At 36.3% G+C, this 12271-nt stretch overlaps 1 protein-coding gene across 2 annotated transcripts in view; it reads right to left on the bottom strand.

Annotated features, from left to right (window-relative positions):
- Positions 1 to 12029, bottom strand: part of LOC109106344 (rho guanine nucleotide exchange factor 2-like) — a 46638-nt gene extending 34609 nt beyond the window's left edge. The window contains exons 1-2 of one of the 2 annotated variants that reach the window (XM_042740323.1): positions 11776 to 12029; positions 8503 to 8630 (exon numbers count right to left, since the gene is read on the bottom strand). In XM_042740323.1, coding sequence (XP_042596257.1) covers positions 8503 to 8514 — 12 coding nt within the window. In that variant the 5' untranslated portion in view covers positions 8515 to 8630; positions 11776 to 12029. Of the gene's footprint in view, positions 1 to 7312; positions 7583 to 8502; positions 8631 to 11775 lie in introns of those variants that run through there. The other variant, XM_042740322.1, reaches the window with a different exon arrangement.
- Positions 12030 to 12271: the final 242 nt, after the last annotated feature.

The raw sequence follows: 12271 nt of genomic DNA, 5'->3' as shown, positions 1-12271 counted from the left end.
TGTGAAATGAAAAGCTGTGTTATTTAAAGGAAAATATTTCATAGAGGACAGGGAGTAGAAAAGATGTGGGGGTTACTTCACAATTCAGACTGAGAAACAAAGGGAAAGACTGAAAAGGATAAAGACAGCCAGTGAGATGAATGAAAGATAATACCTGACACACAGACAGCAAGACAAGAACCTTCAGTTATGCTATGTTTACATGACAATTATGTAGTCAAAAATGGAAATGTTTTTCCCTTGCATTTTTAAGAAGTTTCATGTATACACGACAACGTTTTCAAAACGATTCGCATTTACACATATCTGCGAAAACGGCCAAAAACGCTGTATTACGTACAGTATGCCAGGCCAGTAGTTGGAGTTGTCACCTTTTTAGTAAACAGTTACTGTAGGGAAGTGACGATTATATGTTGTATATGATGCGTCTCCGCTGTTGGTTGTAATATTGGTTAAATAAATCCACACCTTGCTGAAGAAGCGTTAGCAAACTCTTGAGCAACAACAACAGTACCATATAATTCGCCACTGTAGTGTGTTTGTTTGTGCTTGCCTTTAAAATCGGCACGTACTGCTCATGTCTACATACCTAACACATACTACGCATGCACATGACGTCACAATTTTTTTCAGTCCCCAAAATGCCGCTGTCGTGTAAACGTACAGTCAAAATGCATAAAATTTTTTTGGCTGAAAACATTGTCGTGTAAACAGCCCTTTATGCAAAAAAGAGCCAAGAGACTACAAAACCAAACCAGAAAGCAAACCAAAAATTCACCTAAAACTCTGAACTGCTGAAAGTGAATTTCCCAGATATACGAATTTCCCAGATATATGAATAATATAGATTATTCACCCTTTGCAAACTCAAAAAGAGATATTTTGAAGAATTTTCTCAGCATTTTAAACCTTGCAATAGAACACAAAACTAAAATCATACAATGTGCAAATGCATCATCTACAGAGGCTGTTCTGAACAGTTTGTATAAAAAAAAGAAAGAAAAAAAAAAGATCTCAAGTCTGTTTTGACAATACACTGCACATTTAATATGATATTGTGGAAAGATCCACCCCTAAACTGTAGTAATGACTTTAGTGAGTTTTTGAAGAATGAGAAAGATGAACTGAATAAACAAAATAATGCATTTCCAGAGTAGATATGTTCTGGAATATAAATAGGTGAACAAAATTCTGCAAAGCATTCACAATGTTATGTTTGGCATGAACTGACAAAATGAAACTATGTGTGAAATTAAATGTAAAAAGTCCACAATGGTCTTATAAAGTACAGTTAATGTATAATTTTACCACATACTGTATGTGTTCAATATAAGCTCACTATGTGAATGGTTCTCAACTTCAGACCTGGGGAGCCCTGCACTGCACATTTTGTAAATCGTCCTTATGTAACACACTTGATTCAGATCATAAGCTCAATAGCAGAGAGCTCCAAGAACTGAACTGAGTGTGTCAGATAAAGTCTTGCGTATACTTCTTTTTTCGTGTCCGCACAGTTTGTGAAGTATACTCAACCGTTAGACGAGCGCCGGTGTTCGACATATGCGCAATACCACCTAGTGAGCTCGATCTGTGTCAGCATTTACCTAATGCTTGTGCTGTTGTACATGGTGGCACCAGTTTGCATTTACACTAAAGAATCTCTGCCAACTTTATGTACATTTTCCAGAACTAAAGCTCAGTGTAAATGCAGCATATAAGAAAAAACAAAACAAAAAAAACAAACAACCATGGATCTGGACTTAATACGGTTGCTTATATTAATTTTGCATGGCAAAAAGATTTCACGGTATCATTGTTGACATTATTGTTACATGGTATCTGTTTTATGTTTTTTTTTTTTTTTTTTTTATGAAATTACTCGTGGACTTTTAGCTTGCATTCTCTCGTGTATTATACCTGTTAATCTGTTTCCTTGGCTTCTCATGATTATTGCCTACATCTTGTTTTGTTTCTCACCTTCCTCTGTGAAAATTAAATTTAAAAAGACTAAATTGTGGGGTGTTTTGTAACCCAAAATGAATATATATAATGAATGACACTTTTTTTTCATTCTTTGTCAGTCTTTGTTATAATGAGCTTTGTTAAACTTTAACAAAGCTTTGTTTTGCTTACCTCTGGTGCCTTTATTCTTTTCATTTAATAAAAATAATGCCGTGTTTAGCTCCTTAACAACTTCCCTGCCTGCAATCCATGGCAATTATATGACAAACAGAAAAAAATTGAAATTAGCTAGTTTGAATTAATATCAACTTGGATCAACAGATCAACTCAACACATCGACATAAAAGTGCCCTTATTCCTGCTCAGATCACTTTGATTGACTGTTAAATAATTAACTGGGTTAGTGTGTCGGCTCAGTTCATGAAACACTGAACACAAATGTGTGTTAAATGCTCTAGGAATAAAGTGTGGCCTGTTCTTGTTCTGAGCCTTGGACCCTGTCTCTAATTCCTCAGTGGAGAAAATATGCCCCATGGCCTCAGGAAATGAAACACAGACAATAGAAATAACAGAAAAAAACATGCAAAGATGGCTTAAAAGCATTTGCGGGTGAGACATGTCCCCACCTCTTTTTGCAAAACCGATTCCATACCATCATTTTTTGAAAAAAGTTTGGTGAAGGAATGTAAAGCTACAACACACATTTGATTTTATTTTATTTTGTTTTATTTTTTTATTTGAAAAACATGGAAATAGTTTATTATTTTTCATCCTATTGTTTGTTCTTGTACTTTTGTAGGTTTTAAGGAACTTTTAAATAACTGAAATAATTTGGCAAAGTGATATAGAATGGAACTGTAATGTAGTCAAGACCTGCCTGGAACTACTTTAGCCATGCATTTCCAGACAAATAAATTTACACATTAGAATGTCTGTCAACCAATCAGATTCAAGAATTCAAAAGCCCCCATAATTTATAACATCTAAATATAAGCGATTTTCACATTACGTTTACGCAGCACTACACAAATACAGACACCTTAAACACCAAGGCCTCGTTTACACTGCTAGTTAAATGTGATCAAATTCCGATTTTTTTGCTCATATGTGACACAGATCGGATCTGTTCTATGACAGTGTAAACGCATGCATTCGGATATTTCAAGATCGGTTTCAGGCCTCATTCATATGTGGAAATAAATCGGATATAAATCAGATATGTGCCTATATATATATATATATATATATATATATATATATATATATATATATATATATATATATATATATATATATATATATTATCTTTATTTGTACATTTTCGGAGAGGATTACCTTTACTCCGCTCGCTTCTCACTCTGACTGTCATCCGAAGTGCGTGCATATAACGGCCCGCAATCGTGATAAATACACACATATACAGAATTACAGTATTTCAGAATTCACACAAACATAATCTGCTCTGTCTTAAGTGAACGTTTAGGGAACTGTTGGGGAAAACATCTGATGTGTAACATTATATTAGATCCATGCATTACAGTATATGACGTCTGTATTATTATCATAATGTTAATCTAACAATAAAAGAAAAGAGGGAATCACTCGCTGCACTTCACTTAACTGCTTTTATAGTTTTAATGATCAATTTATTTGTAATGAAAACACTTAAGTTACTTTTACATTTGATTGTTTTTCGTACATGAATGGTTTAGTTTATATATAAAATGATAAAGGTAATACATTATTTGTTTCTTTCTAGGCTATTTGTTCTGCTGTTTTTTTTTTGTTTGTTTGTTTGTTTTTTGTGCATCTGTTCTTATTTATAATGGCAAAGATAAAATAAAAAAGCTGTATTGTGATTATTAATATAGTATTTAATAATAAGAAAAGACGTAGGACTTCACTATCGACTTCACATATGTTTTTTTGTCTGATTCCAACAAATCATAAGTCATTTTGAAGGTCTTTTAATGGAGAATTTCATTTTTCCCCCAATTTTTTATTTATTTTTTTTTTTTGTTTGTTTTGTTTTAATTGACTTGTTTTGTCACCGCAGATTACCGTCACTCAAAGGAGGGGTTTGGAAAAATTATTAATTGAGCGAATCGTTTGGGAGTCGCTGAGCTAATAAGGAAATAAATGTTATGTTATAAGACGATGAAGGTGTTTTTTTGACCTTGTATGCATGTCAACCAAAATTTTAACCTTTTGTTACCCATAGGGGTATTTTAAATTCAGTTTTCTTAATTTGAAATTTGTCATTTTATATTTATAGAAAATATAAATAGATAACCTTAAATGGTTAGTTCACTCAAAAATAAATATTATGTCAGCACTTACTCACCCCATGTCATTCCAAACATTCCAAACTTTTATTTATTTTCGAAACACAAATGAAGGGAATATTTTAATGAAACCTGAGATTCCGCTCCCTCCATTTAAAGCCCATTCCAACAAATTATGACACTTCAAAACATTCATAAAAAGATCATAAATCTAATCTATATGAATCGAGCAGTTTAATTTCAGTCTTCTAAAAAGGCACGATCACTTTGATGAATCTGATAGCCTTTTATTCACATAGGCTATAAACATTTATCAATGCGCATACATGGAGCACGTCAAATACAATCAATTGAAGCTCAAATAATTGTTTAGATGAGAACTGTTTTAACACCTAGAATGTAGGAGTGGTGGGACCAAGGCCACACATTCGACAACATGGAAGAGGAGTTCAAATAACTTTGAGTTTTTGTGTGAGTGCTTACAGGTATGTATGCTTCATAATGACATTTGCATGAAAAGTGACACGGAAGCACAGAGAATTGTCACTTCTAATGCAAATTTCATATCGTCAGCGTTTACATCAAGGGTGAACTCATGAACATACAGATACATACATGCTGGAAGTGATGGTTTTTCAGTTGCCCATACATATCAGATATGTATCTGATTTAAAAAACATTTGGAAGTGGCTCAGATCAGATGTGAAAAGATGTGAGAAGAGGTGATCTTATGCATCTTCTTCCATTTACACATGTGCAACAATTTCCAATCTGTGTCTAATGCAAGCACAACATCAGATTTTTTTTTCTTTAATCCAAGTTCATTGAAAATACATGCTTGCGGTGACATTTCTGCAAAACGATAATACATTGCTTCTTGCACTTTTTGCTTTCAAAGTGAAATGTCTAGTGAGAGATGCTAAAAGCACATTCAGTTTTAACCAAAACTGATAAACGTTATTCTGGCAACATTTTATAACATTGGTTGTTGTACATACTGTGGCAGCTCTGAAATAAAACGTCCAGTCAAAAGCGTTATTGCATTTGAAAATAATGCATCACCTACTCTAAACCCAACCAACAGTGTTAACAAACGCAAACTTAAAGATAAAAAAATGTTTGCTAAAGCGACCACATCATTTTAGTTTGCCTTTGAGCTCTTTTATTCTAACTCGCGTGTCACAGAACACAGAGGCCTACCCAAGAGCTTCAAATCACAAGAGCAACCCTGCACCTGCAGTTAAGCTACCAAGTACATACACTATATCAGGAAAGCCATACATATGGAGCTGGTTATGTGATGCAAACATCAAAATGTATTAGTTTACAAATCATGTGTTGTGGTAAAAGCATTTTGAGGTCAGGACATGATAACATGTGATAAGTTTTTTTGTTGTTGTTTTTTTTTTGATTATCTGTCCCTGAAGTCAAATTGTTTGAACAGGAATCAATTGAATTTGTTGGAATGGGCTTTAAATAAAAATTGTTTGTATTTTGCTGCCTCTAGTGGTCATTTGAACTGGAAACTGACGTAAATTGTATGCAGAAGTAAATTTTTGGAGTTTTGCAAAAAATGTAAGTAGAAGCACATTTTTCCAATGATCTGAATGAGATCTGAATGATGTTGGTGACAGAGTTGGGTGGCGAGCCTACGATTCATGAGCAAGTCATGCCTAGCAAAGGCAATCAGAAGAACACTCCCACGGTAGTGGCAAAAGCATAGGCATATGCGGCAATCCCCTACATCCAATTATGACCAGGAACGTCACTGAGTTCAGCTCCTGCTTACAAATGGGACCAAACTGCTTCTTCACCTTTCTTCGCCCTCCACCATTTACTGATGCAATACACTGACCTCAACTGATTGTCATCTTAAACTGTCAGAGGAAATTCATTCACTTCTTGACCATAAGCACCTCCCATAGTGTCCTTCCAGGGAATTCTACACGGTCCAAATTATTTCACCACTTCTGCTTATCGTTCAATAAAGAACTCTCCAATGATAAAATCCCAGCTAAACTGCAACATCTGTGCATGTGCCTAATTTTCTCTTCTACATCTTGTTACTGATAATGTATCACAGCCTCACAAGGAACACTGATGCAGTTCCAAAAAGCATCCCAAAGCAACTACAGGATCAGAAGGTCTTGGCAAAAACATGTATACAATATACAAATATTTTAAGAGGTGATTTCTCTTTAACTTAATACACCAAAATATAAATCTTATAGCGATACACAAAGTGACAGTGAATCATCACTGTACAGGCTACAGAAAAAGGGAAGTAATTGCGTCACTTAACAGAATCTTGTTTAAAAATACTAAAACTGGGGGGAAACCAGTTCTGTTAAACTGGATATTTGTTCACATCAATTGGTTCACAAGCATATTTATGGCGTAAAGACCTTACACAGCACATATAAGAACAAAGACACGATACTATGAGTACGGGAGATAAAAGGAGGCGTGCGATATGGTAAAAAAAAAAAAAAAAAAAAAACGTAACCGTGCTGCAGTCAAACACGCTAAAGTTGTAACTTTTGTGTTTTGTGAACGTACGTACTGCAGAAAACGTGCGTAATGAAGCACTAGTAAGTGCAGCAATGAATGCTCTGTAACATGCTGCAGCCTTTGTATGGCCCTCCCCCATTGGTTCCCTCCAGTGCCCTAGACAACGTGTTCATACTGCAGCACAATGGACTAAATCTTTGAATACATACTCACGTATATTTACTAACATCTTACGAATACACATACATAAACGAAACACAGATAGAGAGATGATAAGAACGATAACACAGGTAAACCTTATTGTAACTTCTTTTGTTCATTTGATCAAATAAGAAAGAAGCAGCAGCCTCCATCAGACAGCAGAAAAAACCTTCACCAAACCACTGGAAAGAGCTATTCAACAATATATGTATGTTTATGTTATCATGTTGTTATATATAGGCCTACGTATTAAAACAACAATGCTTATGCAATCTTTAAATAAAACAAAAAGAGTAATGTAATTCAGACATAAGATAGAGCGTTAAATGCGTTATAATTCATTTATAACTCACCTTTACATTAATGTCTTTCATTTTTTCCTGGCGTGCTTTCGGTAACGGGTCCGAGACACGGGACATCGCGAGAAAATGAAAACTTTACCAACAGCAGTCGGACTATATAAAATCCAGATGTTTGAATCTTGTTCAGAAAATAAGCATCCAGTGCGTGAAGTAATATGGAAAATATACATGTGCATTAAAGCTCCATTTAGTCTCACATGAACTGTGTTTAATAAGACACAAGGGTTTTTTTTTTTTCTTTCACAGGAAACTCCACAGCCTACCCTAATCAGACTTTCAACCAATAGCAGTCGTGTATTTCTCTGACTGACAGCTGCTTGACCAATCAGATTTGCCACATATGAGCGACTCCGCCCGTCACAGCTGCTACAGTAAAGACTACAGCAGGACGCGCCACATGATGTGTGTGTGTGTGTGTGTGTGTGTGTGTGTGTGTGTGTGTGTGTGTGCGTGCGTGCGTGTGTGTGCGTGCAGACACAGTGACGTTAAATCCTGAACAAACACTCTAAAGTAGATGAGAGACAGCGTACATGAAAAGTAGATGGTTCTAAGCATTACATGTATTATGATGTAGGCCCTACAACTGAAATGAAACTCGTTCATTAAAGTTGCCTTTCAAATATTTTATGATAAATAACCCGAGACTTTTTTTTTTGTAATAAAAGTTATAATATCTACATTTATTGTTTTTAATCATGTAAAAACGTTATCTATGAGTAATTCAACCATTTGGATCCACCCCAAACAACAAATTGTGGTATAAAAATAGGCCTACCACATTTTCACTTTGTTCAGTATAAAGCATTTACAGTCAAGCTGTTAAGCAAGTACCTAAATACTAAAAGTTCACACTGGAGATTTAGTGAATAATTAAACTGTATGAAAAACGGCAGTCAGCTGACTGGTGCAAGAAGAGTAACTGTGTGACAGTCTTGGTATATATGGGATTTTGAGTAATAAACTTTGGTAAATTTGTTCAGCCAATAGGCAGTTTTATTGCACACATAATGCTGATAATGTTGGTCTTAATATCCGCTGCTTGGTAAATGACCTGCTTTGGTTTACTTTAGTGAACAGACTAATAGATCCCTTGGAAATTAGGAAATAGTAAAAGGCTTTAGATATGATTTGTTTAGAATAAAATATTGAAGTAAGTATAACATATGTTATGCTATGCTTACCCAATGATTCATCTTGTGTATTCCTTATTGTGCTCCAAGATACTCCACTGTCCTATTCTGCAGCATATCTCCTCGTCTCTTCATCCATCATCTGTCTTCTTGAGCATTCCCTTGTGTTCTCCTCGTGTCTGTCATCAGCCGGCAAGATAAGATTGCCTGTTAATTTTGAGTTAAAGTTCTCATCACCATTGTTCACTCTGCTGATTCAGAGAAATAATTATAGGGATAGAAATTTTATGAGGAAGCATAGTAATGATCATTATGGGAACACTGTCGATAAGGTATATAGTTTAAAAAACAAGCTCTGCAGGTATAAATAGCTAAATATATTGGGTTAGTGTGTAGGGAAATAATGAGTAAACACTGTTTCCTGCAGCTCTTTGGTGTGTCATGGTTCGCATTTGGAGTTGTAGACAGATATAATTGCAGTGTTTTATTAAGTAAACATGAAGAGAACAAAGGAATAAAAACCAACAGGGTAGGCTAAGCAAACTGCAGCAACCTAACAACAAACATTAAAACAAGAAATGACAAAGAACTGAAAGAAACAAAGGGTATACATAGACATGGGATAACAATTAAATTAGGAACAGGGGATGATAATCAGAAACCAAAGAAACTTAATAATTAACAGGAAAATTGAATATATCACAACTACAAATGAGTAGTCTTCTTTTTCTTTTTTATTATTATCTTTTTTTTTTTTCTAATTGGAAGATGGCGCCAAGGTGCATTGTTGTCACAGTTTTACACATTAACACATACATTGTCAAAAGAAAATATTTTAAATACTTATATACAGAAAACTACTTTAAAGCTAAATTCTTTTACAACCATTTTTATACACTGTGTCCAAATTTTCAGGGGATCAAATAATTTTAATCATTAATAAAATGTTTATTCTAAATATTTTGTCAAGAATCCTTTGCAGGCAATGCCTGCCGTGTGTTGTTGTTGTTGTCTCTGTGTACTGGATGCTTGTGACACTAAAACAAATTCCTTGTACGTGCAAACAACTTGGAAAATAAAGCTCTTTCTGATTTTTAAGTTTGCAACTCATGGACATAACCAAAGACTGGGTTTCCTCCTTTGTGATGCTTTGCCAGGCCTTAACTGCAGTTGATTCAGTTGTTGTTTGTTTGTGGGTCTTTCTGCCTTTAGTTTTGTCTTCAGCAAGTGAAATGCATGCTCAGTCGGGTTGAGATCAGGAGATTGACTCAGCCATTGCAGAATAATCCACTTTTTTACCTTCAAAAACTTCTTTTTTTTTATTTTTATGATTTGGTTCATTGTCCATTTGTACTATGAAGCACCATTCAATCAACTTTGCTGCATTTGGTTGAATCTGGGCAGACAGTATATCCCTATACACTCCAGAATGTTTCCGGCTGCTTCTGTCTACTGTCACATCATCACTAAACACCAGTGACCTAGTGCCACTGGAAGCCATGCATGCTCATGCCATCGCTCTGCTTCACCATGCCTTGGATCATGAGTTGTTCCAAGCCTTCTCCATACTTTTTTCTTCCCGTCATTCTGGTACAGGTTGATCTTAATTTTCAGCCGTCCAAAGAATGCTTTTGTAGAAGTGGTCTGGCTAAGTGGTCTGGCTTTTTTTTTTTTTTTTTGGCAAAGTCTAATCAGGCCTTGTTTGCACCTTGTGGTGAACCCTCTATATTTGCTCTTGTGAAGTCTTCTCTTGATTGCAGATTTTTACAGTGACACACCTACCTCCTAGAGAATGTTCTTCACTTGGCTGCATGTTATGAAATGTTTTTTCTTTACCATGGAGAGGATTCTAGAATTATCCACCACTGTTGTCCCCTGTGGACCGCCATGCCCTTTTATTTTGCAGAGCTTACCAAAGCATTCTTTTTTTTTCTCTCAGAATGTACCAAACTGTTTATTTGGCCACTCTGAATGTTCCTGCTATCTCTCCGATAGATTTGATTTGTTTTTTGAAGCATAACAATTGTCAGTTTCACTTGCATGGAGAGCTCCTTTGACTGCATGATGTGGGTTCACAGCAACAGCTTCCAAATGGCACATTTAAAAATCAACTTCAGAGCTTTTACCTGCTTAATTGATGTAGAAATAATAAAGGAATAGCCCACAACTGTCCATAAAATGGCTTTAGAGTCAACTGTCCAGTTACTTATGGTCCCTTGAAAAAGGGGGTGGGGACTACATATTAAAGAGTATTTATTATTAAAGAGTACTATTAAATAATAAATGCCCACTGTTAAGGCCAAAAAATACTTTGGATGGTGCGCATACAACAGTGCATGTGCAAGAAAAATGCAGCAGAGATGCAAGAGTCCAAACAATTGTACTGTGCATGTGTCGAACTCGGCAATCCGCGGTCATCCACAGATGAGTATGCTTTGAAAGCTGTGGGAACACGGCTATGCACGAGATGGAATGGATCGCGGAAAGTGAAGTATACCTGGGCCTTTAGTATTGACTTGCATGACTAAAGACCCTGATATACTTCAGACGAAGTTGGTTTTTTGTTCTTTGTTTGGGGCCAAAAAGAAGTTTGAAAAGGCTGAGTGATGGTATACTGTTTTCGAACTTTCCAACACCCACCTGCCAAAACGATCTCAAAACTAACTTCATTTCGGCGTGATTTTGTTCAAAATGAAGTCATATAAGTTCGTTCTTCAATTTTGTTTTAAGTATATCGGGGCCTTTAGGCTGGTGGCACACTATACGAATTTCAAATTTTAAATGATTTTAAAATCATGGGAGACCACAGACATGAAGACAGTTCAACCGATTTTTAGCCATATAATCCTCTGAATGCACACACTTCGACCAGACCACGAGACCACACACTTGTTGATTGTAGGAATGATTTCATAGGGACACGTGATCTCACGGACACTTGCAAGATCAAACGTGACTAGAGAAGAAAAACAAATAGAGGACAATCAACATTGTCAGGTGGCTCTCCTGGCGAGCGTTCTGTTTCACAGTGAAAAACAAAGTCTAAAAGAGAATATGGGTGATGTTCTCTGCTTCCATGGCATGTTTGTTGCTGCCAAGTTTCAGCTATAGAAGCAAGCAACATCCGGTAGGTGACGCTTGCTCGCTCTCATTGGCTATCGCGGGTATCACGTCAGAGTGAGCCCGATCAAGAGTAGTAAATATCAAACATCAAATCCATCAGTGAATTCCTCCTCACTTGTCACTGCCAATCAATCTCCCTATAAAGACACGCTCACTCTACTCTTCCATTGTCTGGTCTCGCAGTTGCTTAGCACGACTTACCTGACTCAACTCTCTGTTTACTCATCTCCACGTACTCCAGCGATCTGCTAACAAGTTCTATAGCACTCCACTGATCCTCTGTTCCTGGCATTCCCCCTAAAAGAAAGGAAAGGACACATTACTTCAATAAACCTGCTGTTATATTGACTCACCCTTGTGTCCCATGGTGTTTGCTGACAGAAGACCAGACCTTCAACATACAAGACAGCAGTATGAGCTCCATTTACTTTGATCCCGCCGAACTACTCTACACCCGTCATCAGTATGACCACCCTCTCAAGGAATATGTGGAGGAGTGATGACATATTAAAGACTCTTTTCTGGCTTGGACTTGACGACAGTCTTATTGGTCAGGTACCCACATCAGCCAGCTCTTATTCTCTCGCACAGTATATTGACTGCGTGATGTTGCTGTGTGGTTCCTTCCTTACCGTTGGTGAGGTGGTTGAAACCCACATCACCACTTTGTTACTGGCTAACCCGTTCATGTCTGTCC

This window comes from Cyprinus carpio, chromosome B16 (genome assembly GCF_018340385.1).
Source record: "Cyprinus carpio isolate SPL01 chromosome B16, ASM1834038v1, whole genome shotgun sequence".
Taxonomy (NCBI): Eukaryota; Metazoa; Chordata; class Actinopteri; order Cypriniformes; family Cyprinidae; genus Cyprinus; species Cyprinus carpio.
The sequence above is the reverse complement of the archived record's forward strand: the minus strand, read 5'-3'. Positions and strand labels throughout refer to the sequence as shown.